Genomic DNA, 14,660 nt, shown 5'->3' on the forward strand with positions numbered 1-14,660 from the left:
ATTTTTATTAATATTTTTAATATTTCTAATGAACTTAAGATTTTAGCTTTCATTTCCATTTGTGGTAATGTGATTGTCATTTTTATTAGATTAAAAAAAAAAACTATTGTTTTAGTAGTTTTATTTCAGTTTGTGTTTCAGTAATTCAACATGAACTTATTTAAGTTTTTTAAGACCTAATATTAATTATTTTGTTTCTATGGAAGCTTGTTTCTGCCACAGAATAAACATTTTAAAAGATAAGTGCAACTAGCTGCACGACGAATGTATCTTGTAGCACAGGATGAAATCAGTACACTGTAAACATTTTTTGTTGCTTTAACTTAAAAAAGTAAGTAACCTGGTTGCCTTAAAATTCTGAGTTTATTGAAATATTTTTTTTTTAGTTTGTACAATGAAAGACATTGTTTTAATAAATAGAAGCTCAAAATATTATTGTATCTGAACTGCATAAAAATTTGATAAATCATGAAAAAGCACAATTTGGCATGTTTCACTGTCATCACAAATAAAACACACACAATCACCCAATATGCTTACAAAATCTTTTAATAATATTTGAAGGCTGTCGATTCTCAAAAAATGTTCAATGTATAAACTCAAATTTTTAATTTCAATGAACTCAAAATTTTAAGGCAACCAGGTAACTTATTTTTTAAATAATTGTTTACAGTGTATGTACAGTGACGATTTGAGGTAAATATAATATAAATTTAATATAAAACCTTGAAATGGCGCTCTGTGGCGTGGCCGGGCCCTTAAAGGGGTCGCGCACCGGACGCGATCATAACAACCGCGAAGATTCAACTGTGAGATCGGCGGTCGAAACCAGCTCCGCATATCGATGCATCGAATCTTCGACTATTCGGGTCACCCCTAATTGCAACTTTTTATCTCACAACTGATAAACTGATAAAAGTTTACATCTCGCAATTCTGACTTTTTTTCTCCGAATTGTGATATATAAAGTTTGAATTGTGTGATATAAAGTCAGAATTGCAATTCTGACTTTTTGTCTCTGAATTGTGAGATATAAACTGGCAATTGCAAGTTATAAAGTCCAATTTCCAATTGTGAGATAAAAGTCACATTTTTTATTTATTTTTTATTCTGTGATGGGAAAGTATTTCCATAATTTCAGCTTTATTTCAATGAATGAAAACTGCTTTTTAATATTATTAGTTTATTATTTAACAATAATATGGGTGAGATTAGTTTCCATTTGTTTTTTATCTGTTCAGGCAACATTCAGTTTAATGGATTTGAGTTGGATACGGCAGATTTTTCCCATCCTGTTGGAACAAAGCCAATGATGTGAACCGTGCTATTGGATGGACATGCAGCGAACACACGCTGACTACACAACAACTTCACACCTGTTCATCAGCGTGAGGTTTCTTTGGCTGGAACACTGGGTTGGCGTGACCTGTCGTGTGACTTTTAGTCTCAGGGGTGTCTGGAACGCTGACAAGAAGAGAAACAACACATTTTCTAACTCAAGAACGGCCAAAAACATGAAGATCTCTGCATGTATGTGTTTGCATTTAGCATTTAGGTTTAGCAGTTACTTGATGCATGTTTGAGTAGCAGGAAGGGTGGAGCCTTTGGTGGGGAGGAGCTTGTGTTTGCAGCGCCACCAACAGGCGCCAAGGATAGCCAATACCAGAAGGAAAAAAACCCCAAGGATAACCAGTACAATGTAAAGGTTGCCTGCACACGATAAGACAAGAACAATAAAAAACATCAAAAGGACAAATTTAACACAGGAAGTATCACAGATAACATTCCCTGAAATATTCAGGTTATGAAGGGTCTGTTGACGTACTGTGCGGGATCACAGGCCCACTGTCCAAACTGCCTCCTGGACCCTTCATCTCGCAAAATGGTGGGGCCCAACCCGAGTTACAATGACAGTTGTGGTTATTATTGCAAAGCTGCAGGCAAACACAACAAAAAAAACACGATTTTTGCAATTGTTTTTGACATAAGATGCATCTGAAAAATCTGAATTTTAAGTTACTCTTTGGAAACCATGGATTGTCCCAGCTAACAAAAATATGTTCTGAATGAAATAACATTCTGAAACAAGCAGTCTGACAACTCATTTACATTATGTGATGTTCTTGGACATTTTGGGACCCTTTATTTAGAAACAATAAACTTCACAAAGTCGAATAGGATGCAAAAACAATATCTCAAAACCATTCAAAATGCAGATAGAACCTTATAATACCAAGGTGGCAGTAGATGGACAAAACTTACACTGGAATCAGATGGATTTATAAATAACCTGCATGATTAATAGTGAGAATAGTAAAGGATCATTGACTGTAATAGAAAGTATTTATTAGCCTAGAAATCTAGACGCACCCTAGCGGCAGCAAATTTAATCTGCCCGCAAGTGTCGTCTAGGAACTCTCAATACCCTTCTGAGCTGTATTACTCACAATCTGGACGGCCCAATCACATCGTGTATAGAGTCGGCGGGCGGGGCCATAATGACGACGGCCGAGTTGCGTTTGCGTGCTTCTGTTGTCTAGTAAACACAGAAACTGGCGAACGGCGGCGGTCTTTCGAATCAGCTTTGACCGTGACTCTGGAAGACTTGGAGTTAAGCTTTTCTTAACTTCTCTTTTCTTAAACTTCTTTTCTTGAGAAAAGAACAAAGAACGGCACTGAAGTCATTCTTAAAAAGGGAAGATGTGTTCGGAGTTTAGCCGACCGGATACGGCGAATGTTTAATCTATCAACAAGCTCTGTTTCACCTTCGTTGCTCTGGTTGGTGTAGCGCTATCCTATCGCGTGCAGAGGGAGATTGAAAGACAACCGTTTATCCCGCCCCTCGGATTGAGCCCTGTCAATTGTGAGTTTCCAGACCAAACATCTTGATGTGGGTCTGGCTTGTCAGGCTAAGTATTTATGGTACCATAGGAGGAAATGATGGAAAACAGGAAATACACAGGAGTCTCTGCAATGACCATGTATGTATAAAGCTCAAGTGTTTTAAAACCTCACAATTGCTGATGATAATGTCCAAAAATAACCTTTCTTTCCATGCACCTTGTTGATCGTGTGAAGATGCACCAGAACAATCACACTACATTTTTGCAGCTCAGCCAGCTCTATGCAGAAATAAGCAATATGGACTTACTCCATGGCCATTACATTTGGCACTGCATCCATCTGCTTGCAGGAAAGATGCACTGCGGCATTCCCCTTCGAAACAGATCTGTTTGGAGAGTAAATCAAGTGAAAAGTGAATGTAAGAAGAGGGCCTGCGATACACTCATAGCTATTGAGTGGCTTAAACCTATTGGCAAGACAAGGCAAAAAGACAAAACTTTGATTGAAGAGGACACAGGACCTGTATGTGTCCAATACCTACCGCATTCTCCCCACATTTGGTTCCCGGAAGAACCAGGCCCGGGTCTAGGGTGTCATTCTGGTTGTGCTTATCTTGATCATTCTGGTACACATGTGTCCCTCTGCACAGGATCTTCTGTTGACCATTATAGATGTTGGTGTCTATGGCGACGGCATTGGATTCTATTGGTTTGCTGGCAGCGCTCTGGCACTGAATCTTCCCACATTTAGCATTCCTAAACAGACAAAAGAGAACCAACAGCCATGTCTTCGGGTGGCTCAAATAATGATATAGAATAAAAGACTTACACTACCAGAATAATTAGGATTTTTTTTATGTTTTCTTGTTGAGCATAAGTCTCTTCTGCTCAACAAGACTATATTTGGTAACACGTTATTTTACAGTGTCTTTGTTACATGGTACATGTACTTACCATATTAATAACAGTAAATTGAGTATAATTGCATGCAACTAACCCTAAACCAAACCCTAATTCGAACCCTTAATTATTATTATTATAGTTAATTATTCAGTACTCAATATATATATATATATAAATAGGGTCTTTAGATTAGATTATGGTCCAATTCTCACTATTAACTAACTATCAACTATGACTTTTACCTCAATAAACTCCTAATAACTGCTTATTAATAGTTAGTAAGGTAGTTGTTAAGTTATGTATTGGAAAGGGATAAGGGATATAGAATATGGTCATGCAGAATAAGGCATTAATAAAGTATAAGTAAACAGACATCCTAGTAATATGAATGCTAATAAACAACTTTTTAATAGTGAGAACTGGACCCTAATGTAAAGTGTTAACAAAAACAGTAACAGTGGTGAAAGTGCCCTTTCCGATCGCACCGCAGTGCCCCCGTAAACGTGATTTCTACCGAGGGGACACAATACACATTTGTACAATATTACTGTTTTGGTGAGCATAAGAGATTTCAAAAACATTTAAAAGTTATTCCAAACTTTTGAGGGGTAGTGTAACTTTTTTTGTTGTTGTTGAGTAAATGAATCTCACCTCTCGGTGCATTTCCTGTATGCACCCATGACGTCTTTACCGCAGTTTCCATATGAATCCCCAGCTTCATTTACTTTAGTGAAGCAAAGATCAGGAGCAACACGGGCATCTTAAATATAGAGACAGAAGATTTGCAGCAGCAAAAAAGGACAGAAGGGAATAGAAACATCAACTCAAGTCACAAGTTAGTGGTTTTGTGAATGTTCAAATATTTAGTATATCTCAGCTGGACTCAAATGATTTCTCTGATAGCAGCAGAGAGCGGCATATGGCATCACATTAGGAGACTAAGATCACAGCCAAGCACGGTATCTGTAATACAGTAAACTACAGTGCATTGCAAAGTGGATTTCCACTGGAAAATGTCAAAACATGGTACAAAAATAACAGGCCATGAGAAGACCCTCAGACTACATTACTCAAAAAATACAGTAAAAACTGTTATATTGTGAATGTTATTATAATTTAAAAGAACTGTTGGTAACACTTTAGTATGGGGAACATATATTTACTATTAACTACGACTTTTGCTTCAATAAACTCCTAATTTACTACTTATTAATAGTTAGTATGGTAGTTTGGCATTTAAGTTTAGGTATTGGGTAGGGTTTAGGGATGTAGAATAAGATCATGCAGAATAAGGCATTAACTTGTGCTTTATAAGTACAAATAAACAGCCAATATCCTAGTAATATGCATGCTAATAAGCAACTAGTTAATGGTTAATAACTGAACCCTAAAATAAAGTGTTACCGAACTGTTTTTTATGTTTAAATATTTTAATCATTTATTTCTGTAATGCAAAGCTGAATTTTCAGCATCGTTACTCCAGTCTTCAGTGTCACATGATTCTTCAGAATTAATTCTCATATGCTAATTTGCTGCTTAAGAAACATTTCTTATTATTATCATAGTTGAAAACTTGCTGCTTTAAATGTTTTGTGAAAACTGTGACTCATAAAATATTGGGTTCTTGGTTTGATGGTGTTACTTTTAAATTGTGTTACTTTTAGCAGGCTTTAGCAGACACAAACCCTTTCCCCAGAGAGAGAGGCATTGCTGCTCCAGCGTCAGACACATGCCCGTGTAACAGTAGGCGCTGCCATCCGCACAACTGTTGCCATCCATCAGGTAAAAGTTAGCAGGGCAGGACTCTGATTTGCCATCACAGTGCTCAGGCAGGTCACAGGAGCCTGAAGGTGGACGGCACATCACTCCCGGACTCTTCAGCTGGTCAAGAGTGTGATAGAACAAACTTGTAATCATTTAATGAGGTTTTTCTTAAATTGAGTCAGTCACTTTTTAAACTGTGGACATTTGTGAGAATATAATATCCTAAAATACATGTCTATTTTTTAATAATAGTCTTACTGTTCTTTGAAAGCAAAACATTTAACAGACATCAACTTGAATATAAAAGGTTTGGTCTATTCATTATTGAGATTAAAGGGTTACTTCAGCGATTAGCATATGGCTTTGTATCAGTAGAAACCCTGGAGTATATTCAAATTATTGTGCTTTCCCCCCTCATATCCCCCTGAGACAAGAGATTTATGCATTTTATTTCTGGAAAAATTCCTCCTATGATGCAAATTGACGATATTTGCATCATAGGAGGAATGTTTGCCCAAAGGCTAAAGACTACAGCCAGCAGAGGGAGCCATTTCCGCATGTTTTGAACTCACGCATGGGGGAGGGAGATCACACTCAGAGCTCAGCTCGCAGCTACAGGCACTCATTTAAACGGAGTTATGGTGAGCAATGTAAGTTTTTTAACTTCTCAAATTAATTTCTATGAAAGTTAAGCTTGCAAAGGCATGAACTGAAACGCGCCAGACTGAACTCGCGTTGTGAATGTAACGTTATGCCGCGAGTGTAGTCGCGATTACCTCAGCTCTCATCACTCCTGCAGTTAGTGCTCAGTGCTGTGATACTCGCGCGGTGACTCATTCATTATATTGAACAGACACGTTCAGTTTTTAACTGTAGTGTCTTCTCCAACTCAGTCACCATAATCCAGTAGGTGGCTTTGGGAATGGCCTAACGGGGCAGCGAAGCATTCTGGGAATTGTAGTCTTTCATCCCCATGAGACAAAAATACATTTTCTGTTCTTTCTCAGTCTAGAAGACACCAAATTCAAAAATAATTTCACATTTCTACTACATTGATGATCCAGTTTAAATACAGGTTCATCTTCCCAGCGCTGAAGTATCCCTTTAATTAATAAAATGTTAACAACATTTTTTTTTTTATTATCAGTTTATAAAATGTATTTAAACTTACCACTTAGTTCACCCAAAAAAGAAAATGCTGTCATAATTTACTCACCCTGATGTCATTCTAAACCAGTAAGACTTCTATTCCTCTTCAGCAGAGGGGGACAAAGTACACAACTTCATTACTTGAGTAAGAGTAAAAGTACTACTGGTCAACAAGTGAAAGTTGCAAAAACAAATTTTTACTTAAGTAAAAATACAGACGTATTTGTTTTTAAAAGTACTTAAGTATCAAATGTAAATTTCTATTTTTATGTCAATGCATTAGTTTATTATCATTGTATAAATGCACATTATGCCATCATGGTTTAAGCCAGTCAGTGATGCTCCATCCGACAAGCTAGCATACGACTAACTTAAACTCTTCTATAAATAAAATAAAATAAAAAATACTTGTATAAAAGTTACAAAGCTGCTGTCACTTTAATGCTGAATGCACGGATCCAATACACTTATACACATCTGATATTCTCCTGTTTACCTTCACTTAAGACATAATCCACTTTGTTTATGTGAATACTCAACAAAATGAGCATTTTGACTTTCAAATGTAGTGAAGTTAAAGTCATAAGTTTCCAGAAAAAAATAATACTCAAGTAAAGTTCCGATACTCAGAAAGTGTACTTAAGTATTGTACTCAAGTAAATGTACTTAGTTACTGTCCACCTCTGATCTTCGGAACACAAATGAAGATATTTTTGATGAAATCTGAAAGATTTCTGTCCCTGCATTGGCAGCTACACAACTACCACATTGACGCTTTAAAAAGTTAATGAAGAGATCATAAAACTCTTATATTCACATATAAACATTGATCAGCAAATATATATGAAGAAGCTTAACTGAACCTGCTTGACGTGCCAGAACAAACCTCATTGGTTCTTGCTGAAGCTCAAACATGCTGCGTAACACGAGAATGAACCTCACTGGTTCTCGCACATCAAGTGAACATACTTGAGCTTCTGTATACCACAACTGATGTGTGTAGATATGTGAATAAAAGCCTCAATTAAATCTGTTCATCATATAAAGTGATCGAGTCTCTTCAGAAAATTTGGACCAGACAGCTCCATTCATATGGATTCCTTTTATGATCTCTTTATGAAAATTTTGAAGCGCCAAAGTGGTAGTTGCGTAGACTGTTAATGGAGGGACAGAAATCGCTCAGATTTCATTAAAAATAATTGTATTTGTGTTTCGAAGATGAACGAAAGTCTTATGGGTTTGGAACGACATGAGGGTAAGTAAATTATAGAATTTTTATTATTGGTTGAACTAACTCTTTAAAGAGTACTTTCGAAAACTCATACTAAAATCTTTTTAAAACCCATTTATTTTAAACCCACTTAAAAATGAAATTAAAGTTTTTTTGATGCAGCACCACAGAAAAGGCAGAAAGCGTGAGATGAGTTCGGCAGTGATTCACCTTGCACTCATGACAGCAAACTCCATGTGCACACTCAGCGCCGATCTTCAGCGTGCAGTTGTTGGCATTACAGCAGGGACTTGAGCACTCCTTTGTAGTAAAGGAAACAGAAACGGAAAATGTGAGCGTGAAAGATGAACCGGAACAACGGCGTGGGAGAAAACGAGACAGAGGAAGCAATGAAACTCTCTCCTGACCTCCACTTCTCCACAATCACACTCTTCTCCTTCCTCCAGGTATCCGTTTCCACAGCGCTGGCCCCCGTACATGAGCCTGGTGTCGGGAGGGTTAAACAAACACTTCCCCCCGCCGGAGCTCAGGTAGCGTTTCAGCTCCTTCTGATTGCAGGAGTTGAAGACGTAAGGGAACGGAGCCCTGAAGAACAACTTTGACTTTTAATTTTTTGTCGATTTTAAATGAGAAGGTTTGCAGGATTACAGCATTTTTACGTTGGCTCTTACCCTGTGGCAGCAGCCATGATGCAGCCTCCATCCTTGGCCTGAGCCTGACAGCAACCTTGACTGTCGTGGCTCATCCCAAAGTTATGCCCCATCTCATGAGCCATGGTGGCAGCGATCCCCACAGCACTGTTTGAGTGGTCCTACAGAGAGAGGCAGAGAAAACAAAAAAGGTGAGTCTAATAAAGGGATGTGCTTGGCAATTAAAAACACAATGGAATAACACTGTTAAAGTAACTTAAGGTAAATGTACCGAATTGACTCCACCAGACTGGTATTCAGAACACATGGCTTTTAGAGGTGCAAGACCAATGATGGTGCCATGAAACGACACACCCCTACAAACACAACAAAAGCAATTGATCAAATACCAATAAAACTACGGGAGAACCAAATCAAACCAATGCACTGACTTGTTAAACAGACATAGGCATACTTAAAGGAATATTTCACCTAAAGATTAATATTGTGTCATTTACACCCTTACATATCCTCCCAAACCTTTCTACATTTTACTATTAAACATCTGTTGCTCACATTAAGATATATCATATCACTTCAGAAGATTTGAATTATAGCACATGTGTTGTATAGACTAGTTTTATTATACTTTTATGTGCTTTTTGTAGCTTACGAGCCTGCATGTTGTATTCAAAACTTCCCCTTTTGGGTTCCACATGAAGAAGGTGTGGTCACATTTACCACCCCAGCTAATAATAATATGTTCTAAGAATGTTTTGCTAATGTTTCTATTAAGTTATGAAAAAGTTATTTCTGAATGTTCTCTGAACATCCAGAACACCCAGTTTTTTTGGTTGAATATTGAAGGGACATTCCATTTGTATCATTTTGCAAACAACATTTGAGCATTTTGAAAGAAGTAGTAACATTTTAAAAATGTTAGAAGAATTAAAACTTTTCAGAAAAAAACATTCCATTAACGAATATATATTACTTTAACATTAATAAAGACCATATGACTTTGAATGAACATTATAATAATGTTACTGGAAGAAGGTTTGTTCATAACTTTGAGAGAACATTGCCAGAACGTTCTGAGAACATTCCCTGTGGGCTAGGTTTGCTCAGCAAATATTTGCATGTAAAATCCAGTCGTTTCAAGAATCCAAACGATTCCTATTCTCATAAGGGCGAAAAATTTCCACACACAGATTTTGTATCATGTCACATGATGAATTTGCCACATTGATCAACAGAAAGCTTCATGCATTGCTACCAGGACTTGACATAAACTTTTTTGCTCAACAGCCACTGTGGCTACTGGTTATCTAAAGTTACTAATAGCCATCAGCATTTTTACTGTCCACATAGATAATATGGCTTAAAACTGCCATATAGACATTTTTTTAATTATCAAAGAATTTGGCAGCAAGTATATTAGGCTGCTGTCACTTTAAGACCTGATGCACGGATCCATTATACTATTTTTTTATACTGTTTTCTTTCTTAACTGTTTATGTTCACTTAAAACACAACTGACTGTTTACGGGAATTCTTGCATTTTTACATTATTTTGTGTATTTGACTGGTTAAACGCAATGAGCAGCGAAAAAGAAGCGTTTCAGATATTTAAGTATCAATATGTATTGAAAAATCTAGATTTTTGACAACACTACGTTGTACTTAGTTTATTATATCAACTTCCTTTTTAAAAGACTACAACTGAAAAATGTATATTTATATATATTATACCGGCCAAAGTGGCTAGTAGGAGTGACTGTGTTACACGCCACTGCTGAAATCCACCTGCATTTGGCGGCGGGTTGTTGGGTCTTACCCGCACTTGACAAAGAACAACAGACATTTTTGACCACAACATTTTGCTGAAATTCGTTGTGAGTGAATGATAAAAGAATTTTAAAAAATATTGTTTTAAAAACAAGATCCTTATCAGTGTTGTCTGTTTTATATGTTAATTAGGTGGGAGGAGCTACAGTGAGACTGACGTTACTAGCTGAGCGTTGTCATTGGGCAGCTGTGGCAGCTGTTTCCTCCTCCAGGTCAGAAATGCACTCAGGGTGCTGTAGGGGTTGTTGGACACACTGATCTTGTCTTGATCGTTCCAGATCTCCAACCGGATCAGAGCCACACGGATGTTCAGTGTTTTGTAATACTGGCAACATCAAGTCACATAATATTAAATGTAAAAAATATTACAATACAATTCATAATAATACATACATACAATTCACGACAATCTCACCTTATCTACAAAGTTAGCTGCTTCAACCAGCGTCCTTTTGGTCCTATTTAAATCCTTACCGTGATTCAAAAACTGAAAAAGAAACACGATTAGGATGCATCTTTGACTTAGATGGCTGAAATGATCTTTGGGTCATGTAGGTGGTGATCATAGATGATTTAGAGGAAGAGCAGAGCAGAGGAAAGTTATTCTGAGCATTTATGCTGAGGTAGTCAACAAACAGACAAGACGTATCTAAAGCTCCAGAATTGTGTGGTAATTGTCATTGTCGTTTTCCAGACACTTTTATCCAAAGCAACCGCCTGGCACAAAATATTGATGACGTCTTTGATAATAAGAACGTCCTACAAACACATGCCTATAAAAACCAAGGACAGACTGTCTGAATCCTGTAATCACAGAAATAAATACTGATATTATTGTTAGATGTGTTTGCTAAAGAGCTAATCTTCCAAAATAGCGTAACAGTAGTCACTGTGCAAGAAAACCGCACTCCTTTAGCCTCCTTGTTAGAGCGTCCGACTCTCATGCCAGCAGACACACCCCTCTTGGAGCGGGCAGTTCGAACAGGGGGGATTGCAATGGTGCCGTGACCCGGATGGGAGTGAGGTTTAAGTGGGTGAGTGTAACGGTAGTCACTGTGCAAGTAACCTCACTCCTCTGTCTTCAAGAGATGCTCTAGCGACTGACACTAGAGGTTGCAGCTTTGCACTCCTTGTTAGAGCGTCCGACTCTCATGCCGGTGGACATGGGTTCTAGTCCTGCTTGTAGCGGGCAATTTCGAGCAGCAGGAGTTAACAAGTGCACTATTTGATTAGGGCCAGTAAGTAACCACCTAGCAACCCAGACCACCCTAGCAACCACAACATGCTAATGACCACTCATAACGCGGCAAATGCATAGCAACACCTTGGCAACCACCCAGAAAGCCCTAGCATTATGGTGGCAGCTTTTGCATGGGAATGCATATTTTATTGTACAAATGCAGTAAAGTGTTGTTTAAAAATACACTACTATTGAAAAGTTTGGGGTTGTACAGTAAACATAGTTAATTGTGAAATATTATTACAAATTTAAATAACTATTTCAACTGTTTATGTATATAAGTACATTTTAAAAATATAATTTGTGATGGCAAAGCTACATTTTCAGTGTCATTCTAAAATTAAATTATTCTAAAATGCTGATTTACTGCTATTTATTGAATCTGATCCATTTTTTCAAGATTATTTGATGAAAAGAAATTTATTTTATATCTCAGAAATCTGTTGGATTTTTAAAATAAATAAATGTTACTTCTTAAAATTAGGAATTCAGCAGTTTGAAACAGTTTACTGAGTATCTTTTGTCTCTCAAAGCTCCCAAAGAAGTTTTTCAGCAGATGCCTGAAGTGATTTTACCTCTGCATGGTCGGCCACCACCATCAGCTCTACGTATTTCATGCTACTGCTGACATCCCTTCTTTCCTGTAGGATGAGATAGATAAGATATAACTGAGCATAGGCTAATTTGATATACTGCTAAAGAAGTGCTGAGTCATTGCTTCAAAACCTGATTTTATGAATTTAGATGCTGTGAGACAAAACTAATTGAGACATCCTGTGTCTTCAGTCAGGGACAGACACTCTATTCATGTATGCCAACGCAAAGAACAATGTGTCTTTAGTTTAGTAGCACTTTGGTCAGCTCTTCACATTTATTTAAATAACAAGTTTTATTATCTGGTACTTTCCATTAATAGGGTACAAAATAGAGGCTGAACTCTTAAAAAAAAAATGAGCACATTTTTTCTTTCTTTTTCACAAATCGTCAGTGGAAAAAGAGGAGCTTAACCTTCAGGAAATGATCACTGTCAAGTTTAGGAGGCTAAACTATATTTTAATATGGGCTGTTTTATATTACATTCATTTTTATAAGGTTTTGCAACACTTAGCCTATACCATAAATGGGATCTAAAAAGTTAAAACTGTGATTTGTGTACATTTCTAGCAGATATTACACAAGTAAGGATCTGGACAAAATATATTTTAAATATATATGTTAATTTAGGAGCAATTACTTCTATTAAACCTTTAAATGTCAAACATATTGCAAACAACTAGCTAGTCAAATAACCAGCTTTTTAAGCTAGGTTCATTTTATGTTACATTAGTTCCTCTACAATACATTGCACAGCAAAAATCAGCACGTGTTCCCAAAATGCTTTAAAAAATGCCAAGGCCACCCAAATGCACCATAAAAAAACGATTTGCATTTTTTAAAAGCATTTGGTGCACAGCAAATGCTGTTGAAACTCTTATGGTGAAGCAATCAAAAGTTAGACATGACCCTCTTCAAAATAAAACGTAAACTGATCCAGGAGGATCTCTACTTTGACTTTGGGTCAAAGGTTCTTGAACAACAATCCCATAATCTCACCCTATTGGTCTGCTGAGGCTTTGCCATGACATCAATCAGCTCTTGAAGGCTTTCCGTGTGATTTCCGTCTCCATGGTGGTGTCCACAGGTGCCCGTTGGCATTTTCAGGCTTTGAGCGTTGTATACGGCATGTCCCTGAGAGTGTGTTTGGTTAGCTAGTGGTTCGATCATGTAGCTCTTGCTGTTATTGACCGTTATCATGCCCCTGAGGATTGAGAAGACAACGTGTCAATCACAGGGATGTTTAAACTTTGAGATTCAATGATAATGTGGAAAATCAGAGTCATGGACATTTAAACAGGCTGACAGGATGGAAACCTCTCAGCTGGGTTTTGCACGGAAAGCAGAGCAGCTTTACCACACAAAATGATCTTTATCCCGGATGGGAGGGTGAAGAAAAAAGGGAATAAAACGGAATTGATAGCCAACTTGTGTTTATGGTGAACTGGGTTATTTAAGCAAAAACAGATTTCCTTGCTTCCTGGATATCTAAGTATTCCCCAAACACAAACCTAGTTACACACACAACACTTCACAGATGTACAGGGACACCCAGCTATCATTGAAAATGCTTCCACTGCAGACATTTGATGAAAGGCTTTAATATTTGCCTATGACCAGAGTCCAGAGATGACTCCGCCTCAGGGCCAGATCTAGCTCTTTGGTTGCCCTAGGCGAGATTGAGTTTTGCGGAAGCTCCATGAACTGCCTGAGCCGTCATGACTCCCTGAACCGCCTAAGCCGCCATAACTTCCTAAAGCGCCTGAGCCACCATGATTCCCTGAACCGCCGGAACCACCATGACTCCCTGAACTGCCTGAGCCGTCATGATTCCCTGAACTGCCTGAGCCATAATGATTCCCTGAACTGCCTGAGCCATCATGACTCTCTGAACCGCCTGAGCCGCCATGGGTCCCTGAACCGCCAGAGCCACCATGACTCCCTGAACCGCCATGAGTCTCTGAACCACCTGAGCCACCATGACTCCCTGAACCGCCATGAGTCTCTGAACCACCTGAGCCACCATGACTCCCTGAACCGCCATGAGTCTCTGAACCACCTGAGCCACCATGACTCCCTGAACCGCCATGAGTCTCTGAACCACCTGAGCCACCATGACTCCCTGAACCGCCATGGTTCCCTGAACTGCCTGAGCCACTATGACTCCCTGAACTGCTATGACTCCCTGAACCGCCACGACTCCCTGAACCACCTGAGCCGCCATGACTCCCTGAACCGCCTGAGCCACGATGACTCTCTGAATCACCATGACTCCCTGAACCGCCATGGTTCCCTGAACTGCCTTAGCCACATGACTCCCTGAACCACCATGACTCCCTGATCTACCTGAGCCACCACGACTCCCTGAACCGCCTGAGCCCATGACTCCCTGAATCTCCATGACTCCCTGAACCGCCATGACTCCCTGAACTGCCATGACTACCTGAACCTCCATGACT

General features: G+C 38.4%; 1 protein-coding gene across 1 annotated transcript in view; it reads right to left on the reverse strand.

The window, feature by feature from the left end:
* The window catches only part of adam19b (ADAM metallopeptidase domain 19b), a 40,372-nt gene that overhangs the window by 2,154 nt on the left and 23,558 nt on the right, over positions 1-14,660 (reverse strand). The window contains exons 6-20 of the mRNA XM_067457102.1: positions 13,201-13,405; positions 12,183-12,248; positions 10,783-10,854; positions 10,526-10,692; positions 8,812-8,896; positions 8,562-8,701; positions 8,298-8,475; positions 8,101-8,190; positions 5,432-5,627; positions 4,398-4,506; positions 3,386-3,599; positions 3,152-3,229; positions 1,826-1,934; positions 1,569-1,710; positions 1,377-1,464 (exon numbers count right to left, since the gene is read on the reverse strand). Of these exons, the coding sequence (XP_067313203.1) occupies positions 1,377-1,464; positions 1,569-1,710; positions 1,826-1,934; positions 3,152-3,229; positions 3,386-3,599; positions 4,398-4,506; positions 5,432-5,627; positions 8,101-8,190; positions 8,298-8,475; positions 8,562-8,701; positions 8,812-8,896; positions 10,526-10,692; positions 10,783-10,854; positions 12,183-12,248; positions 13,201-13,405 (1,939 nt within the window). The remainder of the gene's footprint in view (positions 1-1,376; positions 1,465-1,568; positions 1,711-1,825; positions 1,935-3,151; positions 3,230-3,385; positions 3,600-4,397; positions 4,507-5,431; positions 5,628-8,100; positions 8,191-8,297; positions 8,476-8,561; positions 8,702-8,811; positions 8,897-10,525; positions 10,693-10,782; positions 10,855-12,182; positions 12,249-13,200; positions 13,406-14,660) is intronic.

Source organism: Pseudorasbora parva, chromosome 11 (assembly GCF_024679245.1).
Source record: "Pseudorasbora parva isolate DD20220531a chromosome 11, ASM2467924v1, whole genome shotgun sequence".
NCBI lineage: Eukaryota > Metazoa > Chordata > Actinopteri > Cypriniformes > Gobionidae > Pseudorasbora > Pseudorasbora parva.